Genomic DNA, 26,448 nt, shown 5'->3' with positions numbered 1-26,448 from the left:
TCGCAGGGCCTGGCCTGATGAGGTGCGCACACAGGCCACGGTCTAGACGCCCCACTATGCGCCTGCAAGGACCCTGGCCCGCACCACTGCCGAGCTTGGGTACCTCTCCTTTCCTCTCCTCTTTCTCCTCTCCTTGAAAGCCTGGAATTTGAGACAATGTTTCCTCTTCATTCTTTTTTCCCCCTTCTCTTTGCCTTTTGCCACTGAGTGCTGAAACAAAACTTGAAATATTCTATTCCAATCTTCCTGTAACTAATTCGTTAGTACACCTAAAACTCTTCTTCCTTCACTCCACAACAAGATCATCAATACAAACAATATGAAATTAGAAAGTGCGGTAAATCTAAAAAGGTACTCCATAAATATCAAAGGGAAGTCTTTGGTAGAAAGGGCAGGGATATTTTCAAAGGCACCAGTGTTACACCTACCCCTGGCAATGGCAGGAACAGTGCTTTTTCCACCCGAAGTTCTGACTTTGATGCCACCCTTTACAGAGAGGACAGGGAAAGAGTGTGGTCTGTTTGATTCAACTCAAAAAGCTCAAGGGGACATGGTTACCTAAAGCTCTCCTGGGGTGAAAAACTGAAGATGCTTCCACTGCTCCTAGAAATACAGAGGGGACGGCGGGAGAAGAGCCTTTTCCAGCTGCCAAACACCTCTACGGTGAACATGAGAAATCATGTGTTCTGTTGGGTAGTCGAGGCAGTTAGAGCATGGAACCTGAGACAGGGAGATTTGTTTAAGGAAGAGGAAGGTGGGACCCTCTGCACACCTTCCCAGATGAAGAGTAAGCAAGTGTTAGAGTTAATCATTTAACAAGGCTGATTTTAGATCAGAGGTTGGCAGACTATACCTGAGAGCCCGCTGTCCGCTTACAAACGAGGTGCTGGCACGCAGCCACGCTCACTGTTTACGCATCATCCGTGGCTGCTTTCCAGCTCCAACGGCAGGGCTGAGTGGGTGGGACACAGACCATCGGGCCTGAAAGCCGAAAATATTTACTACATGGTCCTTTAAGAAAAAGCTTGTCAACTTCTGATTCCGATTAAATTTAAATCTGTACTTCTGAACAACTCAGCTACTACTATTCTCTTACATTTGGTGCTTGCTTTTCCAAAATCTCCTAAATGCTAATCATAGGATATGCAGAGGGAGAATTTAAGTATCAAGCGTTTATTCGCCCACTCTATGAGGTAGGTAGGGAAACAGAGAAGCCGTCCCTGAGATCACAGCAGGTAGAATGTAGCAGGAGAGGGAGGTGATGTTCCCTCATACCCGCAGAAATAAAGCAGAAGCTATGTGCCCCAAGGAGGGGACAAGTGAACTGCTCCGGAAGTCAGAGCAGAGTGCAATTTACTAGCCCCTGGCGAGGTGGTATGTGAAAAAGGGAGGAAGAAGGGAAAAGGGCATGAGCGGAAATAAAGAGGCGAGGTGGCACATGAGCAGGGCACTGAAGAAAGTCAAAGGATGAGGATGAGGACAGCTTTCCAGGAGGAAGCCACATCAGTTCTGAGACTGAAGGCTGGGAGTGAGCCAGGTGAAGAGCTGGGATGGGGGAAGCGCTTCCGGAAGAGCAAAGAGAAGAATGTGACCAGGCTGCTGCAGGGCGTGAGGCCAGAAGGGCAGGGCTGCGCTGGCCAGCTCAGGAGGGGCTGGGCCCCTGGTTACCGAAAGCAGTCACAGAGCAGGGGGATGGAGCTGGCTTGATTGGCTCCAGGGGTAGCATGAAGAAAGTACCGGGTGGAAATGTTGCTGAGATCAGCAGCGAGCTTTCTGAACTGGTAGGATGCACCTCAAAGGCTTAAAAACATAGGGTGTCAAGACTAAAGATGCTGATAGTTAAAACTCCCTTACCTGAAGCTGGAGGCCAGTAGAATGACTGCTCTTCCCAGGTCAGGGCACCAAGGCGGGCTCTGAAAGCTGCACTCTGAACTCCTGCTGGGTTCTGCGCAGGCTGGTGAGGCAGTCGGACAGACAACTCAAAACTGCCGTGGAACACAACTAGCTCAAAACCCCTTCTACGTCAGGAACAAACCTTCCCCTGTTTGACCGCCTGGCACTTTTTTCAATCCCTCTCATTCATACACTTGTTTGCCAACCTCAATGTCCTGAATAAGCCCTACGTTAAGGTTCTTTCTGGTTAACTTAAGAGCTGAAGCACTTTTAAACAGACACAAAAATCACCTCCAAAAACTTCTAGGAGACTGAACTTTAACCTCCAAAAGGTTAAAGAACCTGGCTTCACAGGAAAGTTAGAAAGTTCATATTGCCGAAGAAGTGATCCTGTCCAAAAAACAAAACAAAAACAAAAATAAAAACAAAACCAAAAAACCCCCAACAAACCCAAGCCAAAACAAACAAAAAACTTGCAAAGCCTTTGGAAATCTTTATTGCTAACAAAAAAAGTGCCGCCAGGATTCCTGCTTGTCGTGGTCTCTGCTTTGCTTAACTTCCATCTCACAAACAAAATGACTGTGACCCTTAGCAAGCTGCTGGGTAAACACAAGCTTCCCTTTCCTTGACAAGATCTGTTTATCCACATATTTATTCAAGAGAACACAACTGGCCCAGTGACCTTATCCCTGTCAGGAGACAGCTGACAAAGAGGTGGTGGCAGGCCCAAAGTGCCCAGCTCTCCCTAAGCTCAACAACAAACCTCAAATTCTACACGTAGAGACTCACTTGGAGAAAAATAATCTCTGTAATTCTGTTACTTAAACAGAATAGAGGATTAACTTTATCAAATGCCAAGTGTAGAGCAGAATGTAAAAAGCCTGAGGGAAATTTCCTGTACTTCGATACAGTCTGGTGTTACTTAAGACACAGGCCTGGGGATGATGGGAGACCTGGCCTGATGCAAAAAGTTTCTTTCCTACTGTAAGAAGACTTAATATTTAGAAGGAGGAAGAAGAGAAACTGTGTTCATCTTGTGAGTACGAGGACTTAGTCATCCAAAGGCAGACATGCAAAAAATTATGGTTCTCCAAAAAAAAAAAAAAGGTGACAATACACAATAAAACAATGAACTGGAACGTTAAGAGACTCTGGATTTACTGGTGACTTACCAGCTAGAGTGTGCACAGGATTAATGGAGAAAAAAGGCTAAGACGTCAGAGGTTTCATCTGCAAACTCTTCGGTGATCATTTTACAAAGGACCTAGATACAAGTTCCGTTCTCTACAGCACAAGTTTAACACTTTGACACCATGCAGTAGGCAAACACAAGGCCGAGAGCTATGGAATGTATTGATCTCAATTTCTGGAAACAGTGGGCCAGAGAGACACTGTCCATTAATGAGACATGTGCTCAGAGCCAGACAACTTAGTGTAATTTTTATATTGATGTCCCATAAGAGGGACTGAAGCATGATTGCTCCCAAAAGGTAGAAAGGTTACTTTGAATGACAGCTTTTTCCTAAGGCAAAAATGCAGATAATGCAATCACTCGTATCTGGTCTAAGAAATCACAAATACGGCATCACTAACATTGGGTACCATTTCAGAGTTTAAATGGTCACCTTAGTTCCAACGGCCCTGGGGTAGATTTTCTGTCTGTGATCATAAACATAATTTTTTTTATGTAGACAAGAACTTTTACACCCAAATGAGTTTTGTCCCCTTAAAATCTGCATAGTGTGAACCTATACAATTATTCCAAAAAGGTTCCCTCATCTAAAAACAATGGCAATCTTTTCTTTCAGAATACCCAAAGAGACCAGAGCTGCCAGCCATGCCAAATTATATTTTTTCTATGAAAATAAAACATGCACTTTTTTTGGGAGAAGAAAATTACACAATACCTACTGCTGTATACCTTGATTTTTTTCACTTAATAATACATCACAGAAATATGAACACACATACATGACATGTGCAGACTGAGAGAAGGACAGAAAGAGAAGACACTGGCCCACCCACCATGTGCATATTCACGTGCAACTGGTACATTTCAGCGCCCCCTCTACAGTCACACTTTGTGAGAGATGAAACCTGATAAAGGAAGCCCAAGTTTTCTGCAGAAACACATCTGATCCTCTTTGCCAAAGTGCTGGTGACAGGTACTTCTAAGTGGCCTCAAATTCTTTGAGGGATGGAGCAGGGTATACAAACCAACCAATGAAATAAATGAACAAATGGATGAAAGAACAATGGATGCTTCTAGAAAGAGCTTGTCTTAAATGGGAATGGTGAAGTAAGCAGACAGACTGTAGAAAGGTCATCGCTCCCCTTTCCTTTCTTTAAGGTCAGTATATAGCCACAGCTTCCCCACAGCCACGCACCAAATCTTAGCTTTTCTTTGGAGAGAAGTGAAAACTTCGATTCCCACGTGTGTGCTGGAATAAGAGGGCTAAATCAAACAAAACTCTTGAATCAGTCAAATTACTTCCCAGCTGATGCTCAAAAGACCAAGTCTTTTACCTTACAGCCCAGATGAAGTGATTTCAGTATTATTAAGGCAAATAAGAACTCAAATGCTGGAGAATTGCAGAAGAAAATCATCTTAAATATTTCCCCTGAACCATTCTTCTTCAGAGAGTGACGCTGGAGAAAAGCTGTTAAAGAAATGGCTGACAAAGACTCCAACCTAACTGGCAGGTTCACCTGAAAGGCAAAGATATTTACAGCAACTTACCTCCATCATCCAAGGGCCGTTTTTGTACTCCATAGCCATACACTGAGGGGTCCACTAGAGGTGTGGAATTATTCAAGTGAGGAATTGAATCAATTTTAGCAGCAATCTACAGAGAGAATCAGATTTAAATACTCAGTAACAAATCACAGCTCCATCGAGGGAGAAAGACAAGAGTCTTTTTCAAAGGGCTGTTACCCCATTTCTCCCCCCGACGGAGATGAGTGTGAAGCAATGTCGTGATAGAACAAGGACTTTGCACTATTAATTTTATGCTTTTGGTCTTGATAATAATGTGCCTTTAGAAATATACTTCCAAAAATTTGTCTTCTATAAGCAAATTTTTAAGTCATCACTTAAAATACAGGAATATCATTTAATACAAAGAACTTTGTTCAAAAGGCTTTGGCACAGGAATCCCTTAAGAAACAAATCCCCCCCAAATATTTAAAAGGCCATGTTTGCTCAAGTGTGACAACTCTTTAGGAATATATTCGTCCTATTAACTTTACCCCTCTAAAGTGATGATGCAATCTACAGAAACATACAACAACAAGCTGCTCTTCATGGCAGTCCACATGGCGAGGGGAGTGACTGTGTCCAGACCAGTTCAGGAGGATCCTTGCACTGGGGAAACTGAGATAACCTCTGAGAGCTAACCTAACTTTTAATATTTATTGTCAGTTAAAGAACAGAACATAGCTATTAAATTTTTCCCCCAGAAACAAATGCTATGGTAGAACTTCTTATACTTATCTCCTTTGTTTTCATTAGGAATTAAACGCGACTTTCCACAATTAACTCCTTGATTTAATCAAAGGAATGTTTACAACGGCTCTTGAGGTTAGTCCCTAAGTAAAGCGTAACAAGCAGGGGTGAGTTGGAGCGGGGAGCAACTAGCACGAGATGCCTATAGAGCCAAGTCTTTACTGGTAGATTTCCCGACGTTGTACAAATGTGCCCAGGAGTTTGAGACCTTCTGGGACTAACACGAATTACTTTAAACAAATAACAACTAAAGGTAATCATGATACTGATAACCAAAGGAAGAATTAAAATGCCAGGTATCCCGGGGTCAGGTCAGGTTTCCTCCCTCTATCTACTAGTTCTCTGATGCTGGGCAAGCCCCTTTTCTCACTGCATCAGATCCTCTGGATATAATACCATCTGCTTCAGTTTTTGAAAAGATCTGCAACACACTCTGAACACAAAGGAGCTTTGTACACTAGAAAGCACTTTACAAAACCAGGGCTGTAAAACAAGGCAATTCACCCGACAAATGCTGAGTGCCTACTATGTGCTGGGCTCTGCAGTGAAAGAGAATAAGCAGGCCCCTACTGTGAGTCAGCAGTCAGTGGGGAGTCACAGGCACACACGCTAATCAATAAATTGATCATTTCAGCTGGTGATAAGCATGATACTAGTAAGAACAGACATTGACATACAGAGTCTTCAGGAGAGCTACTTTAAACAGGGTGATCAGGGAAGGCTGCTGTGAGCTGACATGGGATCTGAGACCTAAATGATGAGGAAGGGCATTGCAGGCAGAGGGAACAGCATGTACAAAAGCCTGCTGCAGGAGCAAACTTGGTAGGTATGAACCTGAAAGAGAAGTTAGTGTCTCTAGAATAGAAGGAACTAGATGGGTTCCAAGAGGTGGGCAAGGGCCAGTAGACACAGGGCTTTACAGGTCATGGGGAGAGGCTTGGATTTTATAAGAAGGGGGATGGGAAGCAACTACAAGGCTTAGTAAGGAAAGTTAACTTGCTGATTTATGCTTTTAAACGATGCATCTGGATAAGGAAAATAGATTCTAAGGGGACAAGAGTGGGATGACCATTTAGAAGGTATCCTAGGCCAGGGGTCAGCAAACTATGGCTGGCGGACAACTTGCTTTTATATACAAAGTTTTATTAGAACACAGCCACACCCATTTCACAGAGACCATATGGTGTGCAGAGCACCTCCCCGGCACATATATACTATTTACTATCTGGACCTTTAAAGAAAAAGTTTGCCCTGTCTAGGCTACAGATGATAGTAGTCTGGATAGGTGCTTATTTTAAAATATTGCTTTAGGTAAATAATTAAAATACTAAGATTGACTGCTGGTAGAAACCCCACATCTTATATCCAAATCTCAGGGCAAGTGGCCATTTGCTCTAAAACAAAATACTGTATAAATCTTGCCTAACAGCATTCTACTACCAACTTGCAATCTTGTTCTCTGTATTTGTTTTGGATAAGTTTGTGGAGGTCAGCTACTTACATAAAATGCAAAAATTATCTTTAAGGACTCAGCTGGGAAAGCAGGTGGATTAAAAGGTGAGAATACTGCAGGCGCTCATGCCCCACAGAGACCCTTTCATCTGCCACAAAAAACTGAGCAGTAAATGGCTAATGGCGGGAGGGGGTGTGCTTCACAATTATTGGTCCAGTTGTTTGTTTAAAGGCAGACCAAAACATTCCCTGCAGACAGTGAGGATGACCTCAAATCACAAAAGAAAGGGGTATGACTATCAGTGGAGTCCCCCTAACAGTGTGCATGTCAAACCACTCTCAAAGACAGGACCCCAAACGTAAGCTCTACATAGTAGGCGCTCTCTCTATTCCCTTCTGATGATGCATCTTGGCTTCCAGACTTTTTCCCTTCCTTTCAAAGTAGCGAAGATGTTATTCCCGAGTCCGTGGCCTTCCTTCTAATTGATATAGTTCAATTATGTTGCTTGAATGTAGTTTTTTTCCCAAAGCCAATATGCTGAAAGTGTTACAGTAGCTTTCGGTTCCTAATTTTGATTAAAGCAGCAAGAAGCCTCCTAAGTGACTGAGGCTTTCAAACTGTTCTTAAATCATGTTTGCTTCAGGTATCTCTAATTTGGGAAATTTCCACTAAGAGAAAGGTGTATAGAGTAATGATTAAGAGGTGTAGCTCTGAAATCCATAACTGCATTTGAACCCTGGCTAAACAAATGTTAGACGTGAGTTTAACATTATAACAGACAAGATCATAACTGACACTGATATTACACTATATATTATACTATAAAGAAACAATGTATTCCTTTAGTCATATAACTGCAACCTTGTTCTAAGAAATTATTTTAAATGCCTACTAAAATAATGAGAGTTACAATTTTATGAGTGCTTAGTATGCGCTAGGCACTCTGCTAGGAGCATTTTAAAGATGCTACCTCGTTTACTCCTTATGATGAATCTTCAGGTTAGCAGTATTATTTCCATTATAAAGCAAGGAAAAGTGAGGCTCAAAGAAGCCTGTGTGACCTGCCCAGAGCCACACATTTATTAAGTGGCAGAAGCAGTCCCGAAGCCCAGGACTGCCTGACTCCAGCGACTATGCTATTAACCACAGCACCAGGCTAATCCCCTTCCCTCCACCTAATACTTTCTTAAACACAGTCCACTTTCTGAGGACTTAAAACCTAATGATTTCCAGTGCACAAAACTCAAACAATTCCTCATATCAGTAACTGATTATTTTGCACAGTAGCTGCTTAAGGGAAGTCAGGTACATTTTCAACTAATAATGGTGTAGGTCAGGAAATAAAGAGTCACAGAAGTCAGGATATTCCAAGAAAACCAAGGCTACTCCAGTGGTTATCTGAAAGCATGCCCTTGGGGGGGCCTCTGCTTCTTATTTTCTACTACTTGATTCACTTTCCTCCCATTTTCTGGGTGGCGGGGGAGGCATCGAGAATGGGTTATCTCACTACCTGTGCTATTTTAAGCACAGTAATAGATGAAATATAAATCAACGTCATAGAGATTTAACCTCCACTGCCAGTAAGTTAGTGGAAATGTGGAGGAGGGGAGCACTGGACCAGGAGTCTGTCATGAGTCCTGGTTTTCCAGCTGGCTGTTCCAGTGTATGACCTCGGGCAAGATCTTCAATGGTCTTGCTCCCTGTAAAATGCAGGGATGAACTAAACCAGAGTTTTTCAAAGAGTACACAAGGCAATTTTGGGAGGTGCATGGATGAATGTTTTCTCTCTCTCTCTCACACAGTTACCTTCTATGCATTGTAAAGGTTTTCACTTATGACAGTGATTTTGTTTCCTTTAAAAATATTTTAAATAAATTTAAATTTTAAAACAATTTTAAAATATGAAGTAAATAGCATATTGAGGGTTCTCACTGATACGGCAAAAATCATAAGGGTGATACACAAATCACTAAAGTTAGGAAACATGGTAATTAACTATTCCTAGTGCAAACCTTCAGGTTTTGTAATCAAGAGCAGTTCACCCTATAAATCCAAATAGAAAGCTGTAAATACTTTGACAACTTCACATTTGTTAAAATGTGACTTACTCCATTATACTAAATGGAAATAGGCAAAGCCATCTGAATGCCAGCAGGTCACCCGCATGCAGTGTCCATGTTACTCAATAAAGCTGCTGTCAATCCTCAATTCTTGTAAGTCCAGCAAGTAGAGATGAGAGCTCACACCTCCACCCAGAGGGGAAGAATCCATCTTGCTTCCCCGGAACTTCTCCTCTGCAGTCATTCAGAATGGCCCTGCCTGGGCCCTGGGCTGGACTGAAAGTCTCTACCCACCAGGGCAGGAAGAAACAGTATGTGGCCAAAGGACTTGTAACCAGTGGCTAAGAGTAACTAAGAGCAAGTTCCAGGGGGCATGGTCTGGCGTCACAGTGCAGAGTCAAGTCCAAGGTCTGCACCTACTAGCTAGGTTACGATGAAGATGGTAGTCTATCAAATTAATAAATGTACTAAGTGCCTGATGGTGCCCTCATTTAATCCTCACAGTGACCTTAGAAAGTAGCTACTATTCTCAATTCTGTGGGATTTGGAGCCAGTCTGCCTGAGATTGTAGCCATAGGGATACCAAGATAACAATATAAAGCACCCAGCACAATGCTGTGCACATCATAAGGAACAAGAAATGTTTGCTATTTTAACCTTTTATCGAATAATAATAATACAGAAAAGTACATGGATAAGTCTATAGCTTGAATTTTTATGCACTAAAATGCTTGCATAACTAGCATCCAGATCAAGAAACAGAACACAGCCAGTACCCCCTAAAGCCTGCCTCATGCCCCCTTCAGTCACTACCCACCCTTACCTCCCAAGGTTAACTTCCTAACCTCTAACATCAGCTATTTAAAAATATATATATCACTGCCATCAATGATCTCCTTTACAGATGAGGAAACTGAGGCTTAAAAATGTCAGATAACGTCCAAAGTCACTAATCTAGTAAGTGGCAGAACCGGAACTTGAACTCATACAGACTGACTCCAAAGTCTTAATAACCACTTCACTATACTATCTCCTGGGTATTCTACAACCATCAAATGAAAGGACTTACAGGAAAGTCCTTGCCTGGCACCCAGCACAAGTTCAGTGAATGGCAGCTATTGTCCTCAGAGTTGGGGCCCCGGCTGATCCTGCCCTATTAACTGGCATTAACCAAACTAAGGAATTCTATATACCAAATAAGATACCAGTTCTTCTTAGTAGCTTTCCCCGACAACTTCATGGTACTCACATTTGGGGAGAATTAAATACTCCCTCACCTATATTTTATACACTAACTTTAAATAGCATGACCTCACTGAGGAAGTTCTCGATTATGCTGTTTCCCCAATATAGGGAGCTCTTCAGGGAGTGGACCTGTCTCAATCATCTTGGTACTCCTAGGACAAAGGCTCCTTAACTGGGACTTCCAGATACTAGCTTTAGAGAATTCATGAACCTCTTGAAATTACACACAAAACTATTTAAACATATCTGAGGAGAGGTTCACAGTTTTCAACAGTCTTAACAAGATCCGTATTTCAGGAGTGGTAAAGAACTTTCCTAAAGCATAGCAAAGTGTTTTTGGCACATAGAAGGTATTCATTAAACGGTTTCTAAATTTAAAGTGGATGTGGAGAAGCCTATCGGCAGGCAAAACGCTAAGATGATCAGCTGAGGCACTAGGCTGAAATATAGTTCCAGCTAGGATTCCCCCCACCAAAGGCCCTCAAGAAGACGTGTCCATTAGTTTTCTCCCCTACATTCCTCCGAATTCCATTAGCATCCCTTCCACACTTTGTTTGAAGATTCTACTGCAGATATCTCACTGAGACGGAAAACTACCCAACTACCTCTGTAAAGGGACCAAGTCTCTCTTAGAATGCAGGAGACATGGGTCCAAGAACTACTGCATATATTAACTATTTGTGTGCCTCTGAGAAAATTGCTTTATATCCCTTTGGCTTATTATTTTCAAATATAAAATGAGAATTATAACCCTTGTCCTGACTATTTCACTTCACTGTTGTGAGGATCTACTTCCACGATTAAGATAAAATCAGCAGCAAGCTTCTATTTATCTTTAGACTGGCCCAGCATCCAGCAAGAGGACTTAGACTTGAGAGATCCTCAAATAATGGCACGTAATCCGAATCACATACTATTTCCATTAACACTACTCAGTCTTGCGAATGATTTGCTATCATCTGATATTAGCAATAAAAGCATAGTTTATGCCTCCAAAAGAAGTAATGGCTATTCTTCCCCAAGTGTCTTTAGAACAAAACTCCAATGCAAAACACTTTCAAGAGGGATGATTCTTAACAGAGTAAAAGGATTGCATACAAAACCAAAGGAGAGAGGAGTCTGAACAGACACCCAAAGTAACACACTAGAAAGTAAGTGAACCAAAATTATACAGTCAAAAATTTTCTTCAGATCTAGTGAGATGGAAGAGCTGAACGTTCTTGAGCTTTAAGGGACCATTGAGATTATCTAGCTTAACATTTCCTGAAGTTTGATCCACAGAATGTGATCTGGTTTTATGAAAAGAGGGTATTGAAGGGTCTGAAGTGACAGACCCTGGGCCTATTTACAATGCATATTCCAAACCCTTAGGACTTAACACACAGCAACATATTAAGGACTCTGAGAAGTCCTGCAGTAAAGAAGCCAATTCACCTTTATTTAACCCTGTATTCCCCAAACATATCTGTCCATAAGCCCTTTTCCACAGAGGATCTATGAACAGCCTGTGCATCATACACTGGGAAAGGCCGACCAAGCCCAAGGTCACGCAGCTGCTTACAGGAGACTCAGATCTCCTAACTCTCCATCCAGAGTTCTTCCCATTAGAAATTTCAAATAAGGGTATGGGCTCACAATTTGGGAAAAGATGAGGGAAAAAACTGCTGAGTAGGCATCCCAATGGGCAGTGTAAAACAAAAGCAAAGTAGCGGGAACAAAAGCAACCAGAGAGTCAATGCCCTGTGCAAAGGGGCAGCTGCTACTCAGCTCCTGCCAAATAAAGCCACTGCAGAACGCGGGAGCAGTGTGGCCAAGTCTAAGCTAGAAATCTCCATTTTTATGTGAAATCATTCTAGTTTCTCAATACTGGCACTGGGTGGGTTAAGCAAAGCATTCCTGCTGGCACACTGTGACCCTTAACCAGCCCACCGGCCACAAGTGTGAGGACACTGGTCTAGGCAAATTTGTATCTTAGTTTGATGATACATATGGGCTGTCAGATTTTAAAAGAAAGATAAAGAAGTCTCAGCTGAAAATGAGAAAAAAAAAAGTTAGAGTCATACAGTGGAACACACTGTTCACTTACATCTACTTTTCAATACCATATATGAAGTTCAGCGCTTCCACTGAAGTGCAGTGACCCAAATGGGCTCATTCACATCACCAAAAAGAATTCACTCTTCGCAGGGTACTCTACTGGGTCTCATCAAAACACAGATACAGAGCAGTCCACAGATGTCCCGCAGACACTGGTTTTCCTTAAGTGTTTGAGAAAGTTAAAACGAATGTACATGCAGGAGCTAGTCCCTCGTGAAATGATGATTTGAGCTACTTAACCACTGGACATGCCTGAGGTAGACTCAGTGGAGTAAAAGTGACAGCATTAAGCACACATGACTTTGTCATGAGGCACAAACATCATGTATTAAGTGAGCAAAGGCAGTTATCTCTCAAGCAGTACCCAATAGCCAGTGAACACAGGCCTTCCCTTTAAATGGTGGATGCACATTCTCTTAAAGGAAATTTAGTGCTTAGTGTACAGCACACATGCCTAATCATTCACTGCTTAGGCTCAAGGTGTGAAACAGAGCACTGGGAAGCATTTTCTGGAGGACTGTGGACTTCTGAGGCCCCATACCAATCACCAGTTCCAAAAAAAAAGCACTGGTAAAGAATAGGATCTTGGCCTAAAAATCTGTCAGGTTACTTTCTTATTGACTCTACACTGACTTGGTCACACTCATTTGGGTGCAGAATCACCATGATGGCCAACTTCATGAGGCACCAATTACACTGTACTGATGTGAACAGAACACTCTGGACTCGCACAATGCAGAGGCGCTGACTGGGTCTAGGGCAAAATAGGAGCTTAAAGTCTTAAAATGCACTAGCAGTTTAGCAAGAGAACTTCTATGTGGGTGATGACTGACAGTTGGTTCAGCTTGTGGAAGGCTGCTGGGAATCTGTAGTACACTGTGGTGTGACACTGTCCTGTTAACGTGCAAATGTGTGCACTTGAAGATGGATGCTACCAAACGATCAGCAGTGGGCGTTCTGTGAACAGTTTTATATTTTTAGAAACACTAAACAAAACAGATGCATACCTGTTCACCCATAATCTCCATGAGGTCCCCTATAATCCTGACAGACAGCAGACAGGGTACGGCACAGCATGGCCACAGAACAGGATGACCCAGTCTGGCTCTGAGACCACATCCTTCTCTTATTAGGATCCTGTTCTCCCTAAACAAGGAGCTAAAGAAACACTTAATTTTACCTAACCAGCCAATGAAGAACTGGATATGATGATTTTAGATCTTCACCAGTGGGACTAAATCAGATCACATTTCTACATGTGTGTACCTTCCTACAAAACGGCTGTATTATCAGTTTGTGCCAAACACTATTAACTCACTGTACTTCACACTGCTGCAGAAATTTAAAATTGTATATGACATCTTCAGAGACTCCCTTTTGAGCTAGGAATACCACATTCAGAGTGAACTAATAGCAACAACTGGTCCTCTTTGTTGGAAAGAGTCTAAAGGATATACGAGAAGGCTTCAAGATGCCAGGAGGGAAGCTTAGTGGATTAGGTGCTGGACTCCACATACCAGACTTAATAGAAACTGCGGGCTCAAATCCCAGCAGGGTCAACGCAGATGCTATTGTGATCTTCTGGATAGCTGAGCACCAGACAGCTTACTGCTCCCTGACCAACTTATGAGGGCCTTACAGACTGTCATGGTGTTTATGAGGACATATAAGAGGGGGAAAGCTTTGCAATCATAAGTAAAGAAATACACTTTTATCTCCAGTCACATCTCTGCAACATCCCGTGTATACAATGCTGAAGTAGAACCATCATCATTAGATGCCCAAATAATATGAGATCCTTTGAGGTAAGCTTTACTATAAGCACACAATATTTTAGATTTCTAACATTCCATTCTTGTCCAATATAAATCTATAAATAAACCTAAAATTAGCCACAAACCTGTTTTTTCTTTAGTTTTTAAAGGCCATCAAATCCTTGGAGATAGTATCGACCTCCAGCTGTTATAATATTCAGAAGTAATACACTTACAGCACTGTCTCCATTGGGCTTATTACTGCTCCAGTCAATGGTGCATTTCAGAGCTGGGAACATTTCCAGTGAAGTTTTCTCTGCTAGCAGTAAACACCACTGCTTCAACAATCCACATTAGGTCAGCATTTAACAGAGGGTCTCCCTCCCTCTTGAGCAGGTTGTCCAAGAATACGAGTTCAACCACTGGCTCAAGAGAAGCAGAAAGTCTTCTCAATGGTTCAAAATTCATTTTATGTTCAACTACAGGCCTTCTGCAAACTGAGGAGCTGAGCTCTTTAGGGTAGTGACTATAATTCTTCCTGGATACAGAGGCCAACAAGGTGATTGTCACACATCAGCACAGGGTGAAAGCCATTACATATTAGTAGCCAGTGAGAACAAGGTTCAGGACCCTGTACTGTAGAGGAGAGCAGTGCAACGCCGTCAAGCAGAGTGGTGGAAGGGGAGCTGGATGGCATGTTCATCCATTACAGCCACTGGTTGGCTCTGAAGTCTAAGTAAGATGGATACTCACTATTGTATTGGTTGGCGCCTAGGCAGTAAGTAACAAGTCATCGGATAAAATTTTAGGCAGAACCACAGGTTTGGAAAGTTCTGGGATCCAATGTAATGTCTATAGGAGCATCAGTATTAAAATGAAAAGTCAGTATCTGGGAAACAGGTAGGGTTCCCTCCCCTGGAATACTGGAAAGAGATGCAAAGACCATATCTTCAAGCGACCGAGTGGAGACTTTCTTCTAATACAATGAGTCCTGTGGCTTTCTGTTAGGAATCAAGCAGTAATTAGTTATAGCCCAACTTTTACAGTATCAGTTAGTATGCCTACAATTAAATAGGAAGAGATGATGAGTATAAGACACTCAGAAGTTGTTTAAGTGTTAGAGCTAATTTATCAGTAAGTTTCACACACAATATAAGGACATGTTCTGTTCTAAACACCATACCAGAAACCAAAGAGTTATTTCTGGCAGGTCCAATATTTACTCTCCAGGGAAGTTTGCAATCTCTTAAAAAATCAGTTTATTTAACTCTGACAAAATTCACGACATTGTCAGATGGTCAAGTTTCACTGCTGGAATGACTCCATAATGCCACATGCTCCCTGAAAGAGGAAAAACTATTGCCCATCAGGAATTTCTATGTCTTGTGGACCACCAGCACCCATTTAATATCCTTCTCTCTCCCCTCTCCCAGAGCACCCTCAAAAGTAAAATACCCTCGCGTTCCTTCCACTCGACCCTTAAAATACAGGAAGTCTGATGAGGACGTTTTCCAAGTTTTAAGAAGCTACTGGGCCTAAGACAGCTCCCTTCTGTCTAGACCTAGGTCCTCACGTGAGCTCCCCAGCCCCCAATTCTGATCAACCTCAGAATCCCAGCTGGCTGCCTTGCGGGTCCAGCCCCGGCGCGGGAGCGCGATGGGGTAGGAGTCCTGGGCAAATCCTTTCCCAGCTGCTACAGGCACCTGGGAAACCCGCCCGACAGGCTGGGCCTGGGCCTCACGGCGGCGTCTTATCCCTCGACTCCTCCTGCCTAGAGGAGTCCCAAGGAAAGGACGGGCCCGACTGAAGCGTCAGCCCAAGCTACCTCCCGCCCCTAGGCCGGACCCTCTCTTCCCCGTCAGGCCCGGCCCGGCCCCGCCTCAGACTCCCGTGCTCCCGCCAGCCGGCTGCGCCCGTACCTGCCGGACCCGGTGCAGGGCGTCCACGAAGCCTTCGGCCTTCATCCCCACCGGAGCGCTCTGCCCCTGCACCAGCTCCGCCATTACCTCCCCCTCCGCCGCCACCGCCGCCGCCGCCGCCGCCACCGCCGCCGCCGCTCGGCTCCCCAGTCCGGCCTCCCACTCCGCTTAGGGACCCGTAGCCGGAAAGGGAAAGTCGTCCCACTTCCGGCGGAAGGGAAGCCAGGACGCTCGCCGATGCCGGAGGAGCCGCGTCTGTGGGGCGGGGTCAGGGCACGTGACGGCGGTCCGGCCGGAAGTGGGGGCGGGGCCACGGGCGTGAGGGCGGGTCCCACGCGCGAGGCTGCTGTCTGATCTCGAGGGAGAGGTCGCGATTCCGCCATTCCTAGGTGTGATTGGGTCCAGGGCCGTCAGTGATGTTGTGACAGTCCCTTGAGGAGTGTGTGTGTGTGTGTGTGTTCTGAGGTGTCCAGCTGTGGCCGTTTGGAAACCCCAAGACGGCACCCATGGCCGTCCTGGTTCACTAAAAGCCTGACCCTGGTTCCCCACCCGCCTGAAATGACCATTGGTTCGGAATATTGGGACTGAGCGCTTTGAAATAGCACCGTGAGGACCCAGAGGGAGGCTGGGGGACAAGGAGCAATACCACAAAATGTCAGTGCCCTACGTTTGCATCGTCATCAGTTTGCACGAGGATGGTCTAATGCCACACCTGGGGTTGCCTAGCGACACGGCTCAGGAAGGACGCTCCGACTGGAAAGCCTGCGTGGTGTCCTCTTACACATTCCTTCGCAAACTCTGAGACTCAGGGGAAACAGGAAATACCACAGGACCATCATTGCTTCCCTGCCTGCTGAGCCAAACTACTGCAAGAGGGCTTCTTGGAATGCTTAAGTAACTTTTGAAAATGGTAGTGACTTGGTATAAATATTTCAAAGCAGAGGATGGAATCTTAATGCTGGAACACACTTGAGCTTTTGAGGTGGATTTTACAAATGATTAAACACACCCTGCCCCAAAAGAAACAAGGCGTTAGGGGCTTGACACACACCTTGTTAGTGGCAGGTCCAAATCGGGGTGCCCATCTTTGGATTAACAAGACTGCCCTCATGATTAGTATTTCCAAGCTCTATGGTGCCGAAGAATGGGATTTTAATGAGAGTGTTGTTGTCAACCATTTTATGCCCATCGAAGTTATAAGGGAAGGGAAGCACTATGAGACGGAAAATAAGGAAGTAAAATCCAATGTGAATTCTCTTAATCCCTTGTGTCAGCATATTAGGAGAGCTTTGGAAAGTGGTATAAGGAATAACTGGCCAATTACCAAAGAGCAGCTCTTTGTTAAAGACTACACTGCTAGACTGTGAGTTCCTTTAGAGCAGAGAGTTGAGTCTTAGTTTTCCCTGTATCCCTAGGTGCTTAGGAAGCTTATTTTGAATCGAATAAAGCCAAATTGGATTAATTCCTAGATTATGGTAAAATAAAAGAATTTGGCAAAATTTGCTATATTCAAGATTATCACTTTCAGGCAAAATGTTTCGACCCATGTAGGAAAGCACCTAGTTGGCTGTGTTTCTGTTGTTGAAGTGCTATTGTGAGGCAGGAGTGACACATGCCAACACATCTATTTGTGGCCCAGCCTGGGTGTGTTGAGTGTTTCAATTGGCTGTCCTTGTAAAAATCGAGCATATGACATCAACCTTCCCAAACATGGATGGTTCTACTGATCCAGTATCAGTGATACTTCTGTTTTGAATATTTTTAAAAATCTGAGGTGAGTATGTTGATTCATCCAAATGCCAGATGACTCCTTCTATGAATATAAATAATGAAAGTAGGGTTATTGGTGCAAATATAAGGCACATATCAAGGTTTGGCCACAGAATGCCTAGGTAAGAAGACAAGCTTCCGATTCTCCCCCTTTTACTGGTTGAGGAACTTTGAGCAACTCACTTATTTCTGGGGGCACTGAAGAGAAAGATGACCCAGACCGAGGTCCACTGTTACATGTTCTAGTAATAGCCTAGACTTCATCATCTTAGCACTTATTGCAATTGCTTTTAAATCACTGTGTAATTATTTGTTTATTGCCTGTCTTTTCCACTGAAATAAAACCTCTACTGAAACAGGAACTGTGCTTGCCTTGTTCAGTACTCTCCCCAGCACCTAACACAATATCTGGCATTTGATTGGGTCCAAATATTTCTAAAATGAATGAATGAGAATGATTTTGTCCAAATTTGATAGGAAGTGATTCTCAGAGGTTAAAAAAACCTACATACTTTGGTTGTGACTAGCTTTGCATATGAGACTGTCACCTAAGTAAGCCATCCCACTGAGATTTAGAGATACATTACTGATGATATTGAAATGCTTCCTTAGATATTATCAACTAGAAGCTGCTCTAAAATGGAATTGTATCAATAAGGAAAGTCTAGGTTATTCTTCAGTAACAAACCTCAAAATCTCAGTGTCTTGTAACGAGAAAGATTATTTCACATGTGAACGTGAAATTTCATACTACATGTTGAACACTGCTGGTAGGTTGTGCCTCTGCTACACATTGGCTTCACTCTTCAACCAAAGCTGATGGAATAGCCTCTGTCTCAAACATTAAATGTCATCGAGGCAAAGATAGTGTGGCAAAACGTGAAGTCTTTTAAAGCTTCTGCCTCAAAAGTGATATGCATTACTTTTGCTCACATTTAATTGGCCAAAGCAAGCCAAGTGGTCAAGAAGTGGCCAAGTGGCAGAGAAAAATAATCTACCTCCAGGGAGAAAAGGCAAATATTTCTGAACAGTGATATGATTTTTCTAAAGAAATCAAGAGAAAAAAATATGTATGGGGAATGCTGAGTGGTAGACTCTTAACCTAAAGGATGTAGTGTGGGTATCTTCAGTATTCATTACGCTAAGAATCCTTGGCATCTGGTCATTTACAATTTGGGGAAGACTTGCATTCCCATCCCAGGATCTGCCGTTTTTCTTTCTCTCTCAGTCAGAAAGAATTCATAGCAATAACTCTTTGTAAGTGAGATATTCTCAATTTAGAAGTTTTCATAGGTCCCCTTTTCTCATATCAAACATCCACTAGCATTTCAAATGTAGACTAAAGAGCGTGTCAGCATGAAATCTAAAAATAAAGGAGAGTTATCAAGAATCTCCAGCACTGATGAGGAATAAGGACAATCCTTGGAGCAATGTTAAATGATCTGATCATTAGGAAGGTACACTGTGTCTTACCATCAGAGTAAGAGTACCCATCTTGCCCTCATACACCGTACTCTTCATAGAGTAGCACTACATCCTCAAGGAAGTTTCTATGAGAGTACATGCAGGTAAATTTTCTGGGTCCATGCTTGGGTCCAATTTTTATTCTGCCTTCTCAATGAACAGTTTAACTAGTTGTAGAAGGCAGGATTGCAAATAATTCTTCTTTAGGACATGGAAGGCATCACTCATTGTCTTCTAACAGCCAGTATTTTTTTTACAACAGTTTTATTGTTAAAATTTGACATACAATATACTGCACATGTTTAGGTATATACTTTGATGCTGTTTTACATATATACACACACACACACACACACACACACATACATACACACCCCCCATGAAACCATCATCACTGTCAAGTCATGAACATGCCCCTTGTAATTTTTCCATCCCACTCCTCCCCAGTTCTCCAGCCTTCCTTCCTTTGGCCCTCATCCACAAACAACCACAAATACGTTTTCTGTCACTACAGTGCCACTATAGTTTATGTTTTCTAGAATCGTATATAAAGAAAAGCACACAGTATGTACTCTTTTGTCTGAGTTCTTCCACACAGCATAATTATTTTGAGATTCATCCATGTTGTTCAGTGTATCAATATCTCATTCTTTTTTATTGCTGAGTAGTGTTCAATTGAATGGGTATACCACAGTTTGTTTGTCCATTTACCTGTTGGTGGATATTTGGACAGTTTCTCATTTCTGGCTGTTATAAGTGAAGTTGAATATCAGTCTTTATGTGGACATATACTATTGTTTCTCTTGGGTAAATACCTAGGAGTGGCTGGATTACATGGTAAGTGTACGTTTATGGTGAGTTATTGTTTAATGGGTAATGTTTGGAATGATGAAAAAGTTCTGGAGATGGATGCTGGTAGTGGTTGCACAATGTTGTGAACATTTTTAATGCCATTAAATTGTGCATTTAAAATAGTAAATTTTATGTTATATATATTTTAGCACACTAAGAAATTAATCACCCTAGGAAATAAAATTGAGGTTTCATAAAGGGGAGATCTGTTGGTGTGTTGCTGTGGAAGCTTGTGAAATGTATGTCCATGCTATGAAAGGAATGGGGTTGGCAATAGAGCATGGCTAGCAAGTCAGGAAGGGCTCGCTTTACATCTCTCACCTGGGTAACTGTCTTGCACCTTCTGGGGCTTCATCCTTTCTTATAGCCTACTTGCTATTTCTGCTCCTCAGACTGGAAGATGAAATATTGACACAAACAGCACTGGAGTTTACACAACACCATTCCAGCCACCTGAAGAGAAACTGACTTCTTTTTATCACCTTTCTAGCTTTAGAATCCCAGGGCAAGATTCTGATTGGCTCAGAAAAGTCACGTGTCCACCTAAACCAGTCAGCTGTGGCCAGGAGTGGAGCTCCCCATCAACTTCAAAGTTCATCATTGTCCTTTGGTGGAGCTGAAACAACTCTCTCTCTCATTCTCTTGACTTTCCATCATCTTTGTGAAGCAAAGTAGGTGAACATCAGGTCCATTTCATTAGTGGAAAAAGTAAGGCACAGTGGAGCCAAGTGACATATTCAGATTCCTAATAGAAATTATACTGCTCTGTATGTCTGTGGTCCCATCACAAGTATTGGTCCATGGTGACACTAATTTATGTTGAGTAGATGAATCCCAATTTATCAAATTCCAAATGTTATCACTTGGATACAGTTTCCCTCAGATGATCTGTTAGCATTGAAGTGGTAGCATCAGTTCCATCCAGAGCTGTTCCACTCCTTTCTTACAATGGGAAAATTTCTCTAGATCGTTATTGCTCACCCTCACCCCTGATGGATATGTCAGCTGGGTATAGAATTTTGATTGAGGTAGTAATTTCCAAGGCATTCCTTCATTATCTTCTAGCAAGCATTGTTGCTGTTGATAAGCCTGATGCTATTCTGATATATGATCCTTTTTGACTTTTTTCCCCTTTTCTTTGGAAATATAATAGAATCTTCTTTTTTCTCCACTGCTCTGAAATTCCAAGGTAATGTATCTTGAAGTGAGTCTCTTTTCATCCATTATGCTGGCAACTCAGTTACCCCTTTGATGTGGAAATTAATATCCTTCAACTCTGAGATATTATCTTGAATTATTTCATTGAAGATTTCCCCCATCATTTCCTCTATTCATCTTTCTAGAACTTCTATTATTTGGATACTGGACCTCCTCTACTGATCCTCTAATTGTCCTACATTTTCTATTTCCCATCTCTTTGTCTTTTGCTCTTATTTCTGGAGGTACTCCCCCAATTTGATCTTCCAGTCCTTCTGTAGAGTTTTTCATGCATGCTGTCATGTTTTTAATTCCTAAGAGCTCTTCTTTGCTCTCCCAACAGTCCTTTCTTTAAAAAGTAGCATTCTATACTTGTTTTGTGGATGGAATACCTTCCAGTATCTCTGTGAGGATGATAAAGATGGTTTTTTTTTAAACTGCACAGTTCATGTTGCTTGCAGGTCACTGTTATTTTGTGTATGTGTACACAAAATACACTATACACACATACATACATATATACACATATCTAAGTGTATAGGCTTTATGGTTCCTATCTTTCATGTTACAGACTTTCCTCATATGTTTGGGGTTGTTCATGTTTCTGTGCAGCTGATTAAAAGTTGTGTATGGGTGAGGATTGTTGACTGTGGGCTTCAATGGAGAATGGTCCAGCTGGATTGTCTGTTGGGCATCTCTTCAATGCTGGTGTTTTTAAGTTGTTCCTCTTGAGCCAGTTAGACTCCCCATGGAAAACTCTCTCAGTCTCCTTCCTGGAAATCACCTATTTTAGTTTAACTTATACGTTCATTCACCCGATTATCTGATTAATAATTGTCTCCCCTACAAGACCATCAGCTTCGGAGACAGCAGCACTGTGTCCATGTTGTTTGTCATTGTGTTTCCAGCATTAAGCACATAGTATGTGTTCAGTGAACAATGATTCCTATCAATTAAAGAGCGGATCTTTTGGGCAATGTCCTGTCATATTCTTCTAATCCCTGCTGTATTTTTTATTATGAAATATTTCAGGCATACAAAAAGCATATAGAGTAACATAATGAACAGCCATGTATCCAATGCCAACATCAGAAGTCAGCACTGCAGTTACTAGTGAAGATCCCTGTGTAGCCCTCCACGATCCTGGTCTACTCCTTCCCTCTCAAGTGGTAACTGCGTCCTGAACCTGGCAATCTGCATTCTAATGGATGCTGTATTGTGTGTGTGTGTGTATAATGCTTTTAAACATTGTATAAATGGTATCATGTTCTATATATCCTTCTGTCATTTGTCTTTTTATTTTGGGGCCCCCCATTTTTGAGGCTTATCCAAGGTCACATATTTAGCCATATTTCAGTCACTTTCACTCTATTATTCCACTATATGAATAAACCAGAAATTATGTATTCTTTCTCCTGTGGATCACCATTTAGATTGTTTCCATTTTTTTTCTCTGTTACGAAATGATGTTGCAACAAATGTTCTTCAACTTGTCTCCTTGTATAGTGTTTGGTAGATTCTTTAGGATAACTTCACCTGGGGTGAAGTTGTTGGGTGGGGGGAGGGGGTGAGGATGATAAGGAATATGCCACCTCAGCTTTGCTAGATAAAGTCCAATTGCTCTCCAATGGGAGCAATGTCTCCAAAGTGGACACACATCCCACCAGCTGCAGATGAGTTCTTGTCACTCCTTGTCTTTGCAGACACTTGGTATTATCATTTTTATTTTTTTGAAATCTAACGAGTTAAAAAATTTAAATGAATATTTAAAATTTAATTTTTATATTGTGGTAAAATTATTACCTAAACCATTTTTAAGTGTAAAGTTCAGTGGCATTTGGTACATTTACACTGCTGTGAACTGTCACCACTGTCCTTCTCCAGAACTTCTCTCATCTTCTCAAACTGAAACTCTGTACCCATTAAACACTAATTCCCTGTTTCCCCCTCTCCCAGGCCTTGGAAACCTTCACTTTACTTTCTGTCTCTGAATTTGACTACTTTAGGTACCTCATATAAATGAAATCATACAATATTTGTCCTTTTATGACTGGCTTATTTCACTGAGCATGATGTCTTAATGGTTCATCCATGTTGCAGCATGTGTCAGAATTTCCTTCCTATTAAAGATATGAAATAATATTCCATTGTATGTTAATGATTCTGATCACCAGCTTGAATATGTGTGAAGGTGGGGCATGGGGTTCCCCACACCTACAAGCACTGCTCTGGTCACCAGTTGGGTATCAATTCAACTATCTCCAGGGAGATGGTGTCACATTCCACAGGTTAAGGGCTCCGTCCCCCCAAGACTGTCCCACCTCCCACTTCAGATGCCAGTTGCAAGTCCAGGTTGTCACCTGGGCTTATGACCCACCAGCTATACAGTGGTGGCTCCAATGAATCTTTAGGTTTGATTAATTTGCTAGAGTGGCTCACAGAACTTGGAGAAACATTTTATATACTAGATCACAGGTTTACTATAAAAGGATATAACTTAGGAACAGCCAAATGGGAGAGATGCACTGGGCAAGGTTTGGGGACAGGGCATGGAGTGTCCATGTTCTCTCCTCAACTCTCCATGTGTTCACCAATCCAGATGCTCTCCAAACCCTGTCCTTTGAGTGTTTATAGAGGCTTTATTACAGTGGCATGATTGATTAAATCACTGGCCATGAGCGATCAATTCAGCCTCCAGCCCCCTGCTCCACATCAGAGGTCAGGGGATTGGGACTGAAAGTTCTAACCCTCCAAAATTATGACAGGTTCTCCTGGCAGTCAGTCCCCATCAGGAGGTGCAGTATAAAACTCACCACTCAACATAACAAAAGACATCTTTCTCATCACTTAGGAAATCCAAAGGGTGCCAGAAATGGACAAAGATCAAATATGTATTTCTTTTTATAATCACAATGTCACATATGTATATACCACATTTTGCTAATGTCTTCTTCTGTCAGACACTTGGGTTGCTTCCACCTTTTGGCTGTTGTGAATAATGTTGCAATGAACATAGGTGTGCAGATATCTCTCTGAGTCCGTGCTTTCAATAAACGTGAATTTTAATTCACATTCTCTTTGGAGGAGGTGTACATACTAGCTTTTCAGGAAAATAAGTTCCTTGAGGGTTCTCTCAGCACTAGGAGATGGGCCTCTCCATTCTATAGATAAGGAAACCAAGGTTCAGATGGGCTGAGAAACTTGCCACAGCCACCTAGCTTTCTCTTATACGGAAGAATGCCCTTTATGGGATGGTATTAGTTTTCTATTGTTGTGTAACTAGGGATTGCAAATTTAGCAGCATAAAACTAATACATCACCCCACAGTTCTGTAGGTCAGAAGTCATGTCACAGTGTACCTGGGCTTCTTGGGGTTTCAGAAGGCTGAAATCAATGTGTTCGCTGGGGCTGAGATCTTATCTGAACCTTGGGGTCCAAGCTCACTTGGTTTTTGAATTTACTTCTTTGTGGTTGTAGAGGTCATGGAAGCTGGATGTTCATGACTGGCAGGAGTGTGCCACTCAAGTCATCTTTGAAAGCCTCACTTGATTAGGTCAGGCCCATCCAGGATAATCTCCATTTTGATTAACACAAAGTCAACTGATTTGTAACCTAATCATAGGAATCCCATTATATTCCCAGATCTCCTCTACATTTATATAGGGTGTCTACACCTGGGGACTGGAGCTTGGCCATCTTAGAATTCCGCCCACGACAGGAACCAATGAACGCTTCTCTTCCATGTAATGAAATAAGACTGATGAGTTTGGGGGAGTGGGGAGGATGATCAACCATTCATGTCTGCCTGGGAATGAAGTTTCTTGGGTTGTGGGACTTCCGGTGCTAAAACCAGGAAAGTCCTAGGGAAAACTGAGATGAGTTGGTCACTCAAGGAGTAGCAAAAACAGACTCATAAAAGATCACGTTCCTTATGCACCAGCCTGGCTACCTTAGCCATCCCTGATTGTTGTTTTGGGCTTTGGGAGGGAAGAGAGTTCAAGGGGAAATAAAACAGAGTAAAGAGGAGGAGAGCAGGTGGGGAGATAATCAAAAGGGGAAATACAGCCTTGCTTGCATCCCTGTAGAACTCTGGGAGTGGAATTAAAGCTACTAAATACACTCGGTTGTTAATGCTTCCTTCAGTGAGTTTTTAAATTTTTTTTTCTGAACACAAAAGCAACACCTGCTTTTAATAAATAGTCCCATATGGAAAATTAAGGTTCCCCGTGTTCCCACATCAAGAAATCTCTACTAGTAAATATTCTCAGAGAATATATTATGTGAATAATACCAAGATCAGACACAGGCACAAAGGAGCTTAGAGTTTAATGTATTTTAAAAAGCATAATAGTAATATATGGTTTTAAATATATGCTAATAGACGCCAACAATAACTCCCAGCAAAGAGGAAGTCACTTCAGGAGGAGCTCAGAGAAATTAATAGAAGTAAGAGAAAATCTGATAAAGTGGCATCTCAGATGAACAGTTGGAGCTGTGGCAGAAGGACATTCGTGGTGAAATGAGCAGCATGAGCTAAGGACTAAAGGCAAGAAAATGTGGGGTCTCTGGACAAATTTGACCTGGCATCTGATGTAGGGACTTCATGTCACTGAGGCCTGGTTTCTGTCTCTGGGCTCCACTTCCCTGGCTTGAATCCATTCTCAGGATGGGTCTCTCCGCAACATGGCAAGAGAGACATACCCTCAGGCGCATATCCAGCCACAAAGAGCATCTGTTTTTGTCCCAGCATTCCTCAAAAGTGACTCACTGGCTTGACTGGGTTATGTACCCATGTCTGAAATAATCTTGTGGCCATGGCAATGAGATTTACTAGTTAGTGTAGGTCCTGATTACATGCTCATAAAACTCACAATTAAGAAAATAGAAAGGCAGGAGAGTTCCTAACCACTTCTGGTCTGGCGCTGCCCAACTGAAGCCAATTTTTGCTCAAACTTAAAAAAAAAAACAAGAAAGAAAAATAGAAAAGCAAGCCACAGACTGGGAGAAAATATTTGCAAAACATGTATCTGACAAAGGACTAGTATCTATCATATATAAAAACTCCTACAACACAATAATAAAAAGACAAACAACCCAATGAAATGAGGGTGGGAATTTAGGCACATCACAAAGGAAGATGAACAAATAGTCAATAAGCACAAGAAAATGTGCTCAACGTTGTTAGTCATGAGGCAAATACAAACTAAATCACTGCACACCCACCTGAATGGCTAAATCT

The 26,448-nt window shown here is 42.3% G+C and overlaps 1 protein-coding gene and 1 long non-coding RNA gene across 7 annotated transcripts in view; one reads left to right on the top strand and one right to left on the bottom strand.

The window, feature by feature from the left end:
• The window catches only part of FUBP3 (far upstream element binding protein 3), a 47,981-nt gene extending 31,860 nt beyond the window's left edge, over positions 1 to 16,121 (bottom strand). For 4 of the 5 annotated variants that reach the window (XM_015240247.3, XM_072960293.1, XM_072960294.1 and 1 more), the window contains exons 1-2: positions 15,927 to 16,099; positions 4,634 to 4,739 (exon numbers count right to left, since the gene is read on the bottom strand). In XM_015240247.3, coding sequence (XP_015095733.1) covers positions 4,634 to 4,739; positions 15,927 to 16,010 — 190 coding nt within the window. In that variant the 5' untranslated portion in view covers positions 16,011 to 16,099. Of the gene's footprint in view, positions 1 to 4,633; positions 4,740 to 15,926 lie in introns of all 5 variants that reach the window. The other variant, XM_006205420.3, reaches the window with a different exon arrangement.
• A 180-nt stretch (positions 16,122 to 16,301) lies between these two features.
• Positions 16,302 to 22,485, top strand: LOC140695918 (uncharacterized). Of its 2 annotated transcripts, none has more exons than XR_012071764.1 (2): positions 16,302 to 16,794; positions 22,242 to 22,485. It is a non-coding gene; the product is annotated as an uncharacterized lncRNA (long non-coding RNA). The 2 variants fall into 2 exon arrangements; XR_012071765.1 differs by having other exon boundaries at positions 16,302 to 16,820.
• Positions 22,486 to 26,448: the final 3,963 nt, after the last annotated feature.

The sequence above is a fragment of the Vicugna pacos genome, chromosome 4 (assembly GCF_048564905.1).
Source record: "Vicugna pacos chromosome 4, VicPac4, whole genome shotgun sequence".
NCBI lineage: Eukaryota > Metazoa > Chordata > Mammalia > Artiodactyla > Camelidae > Vicugna > Vicugna pacos.
This window is presented reverse-complemented; position numbering and strand designations above follow the sequence as displayed.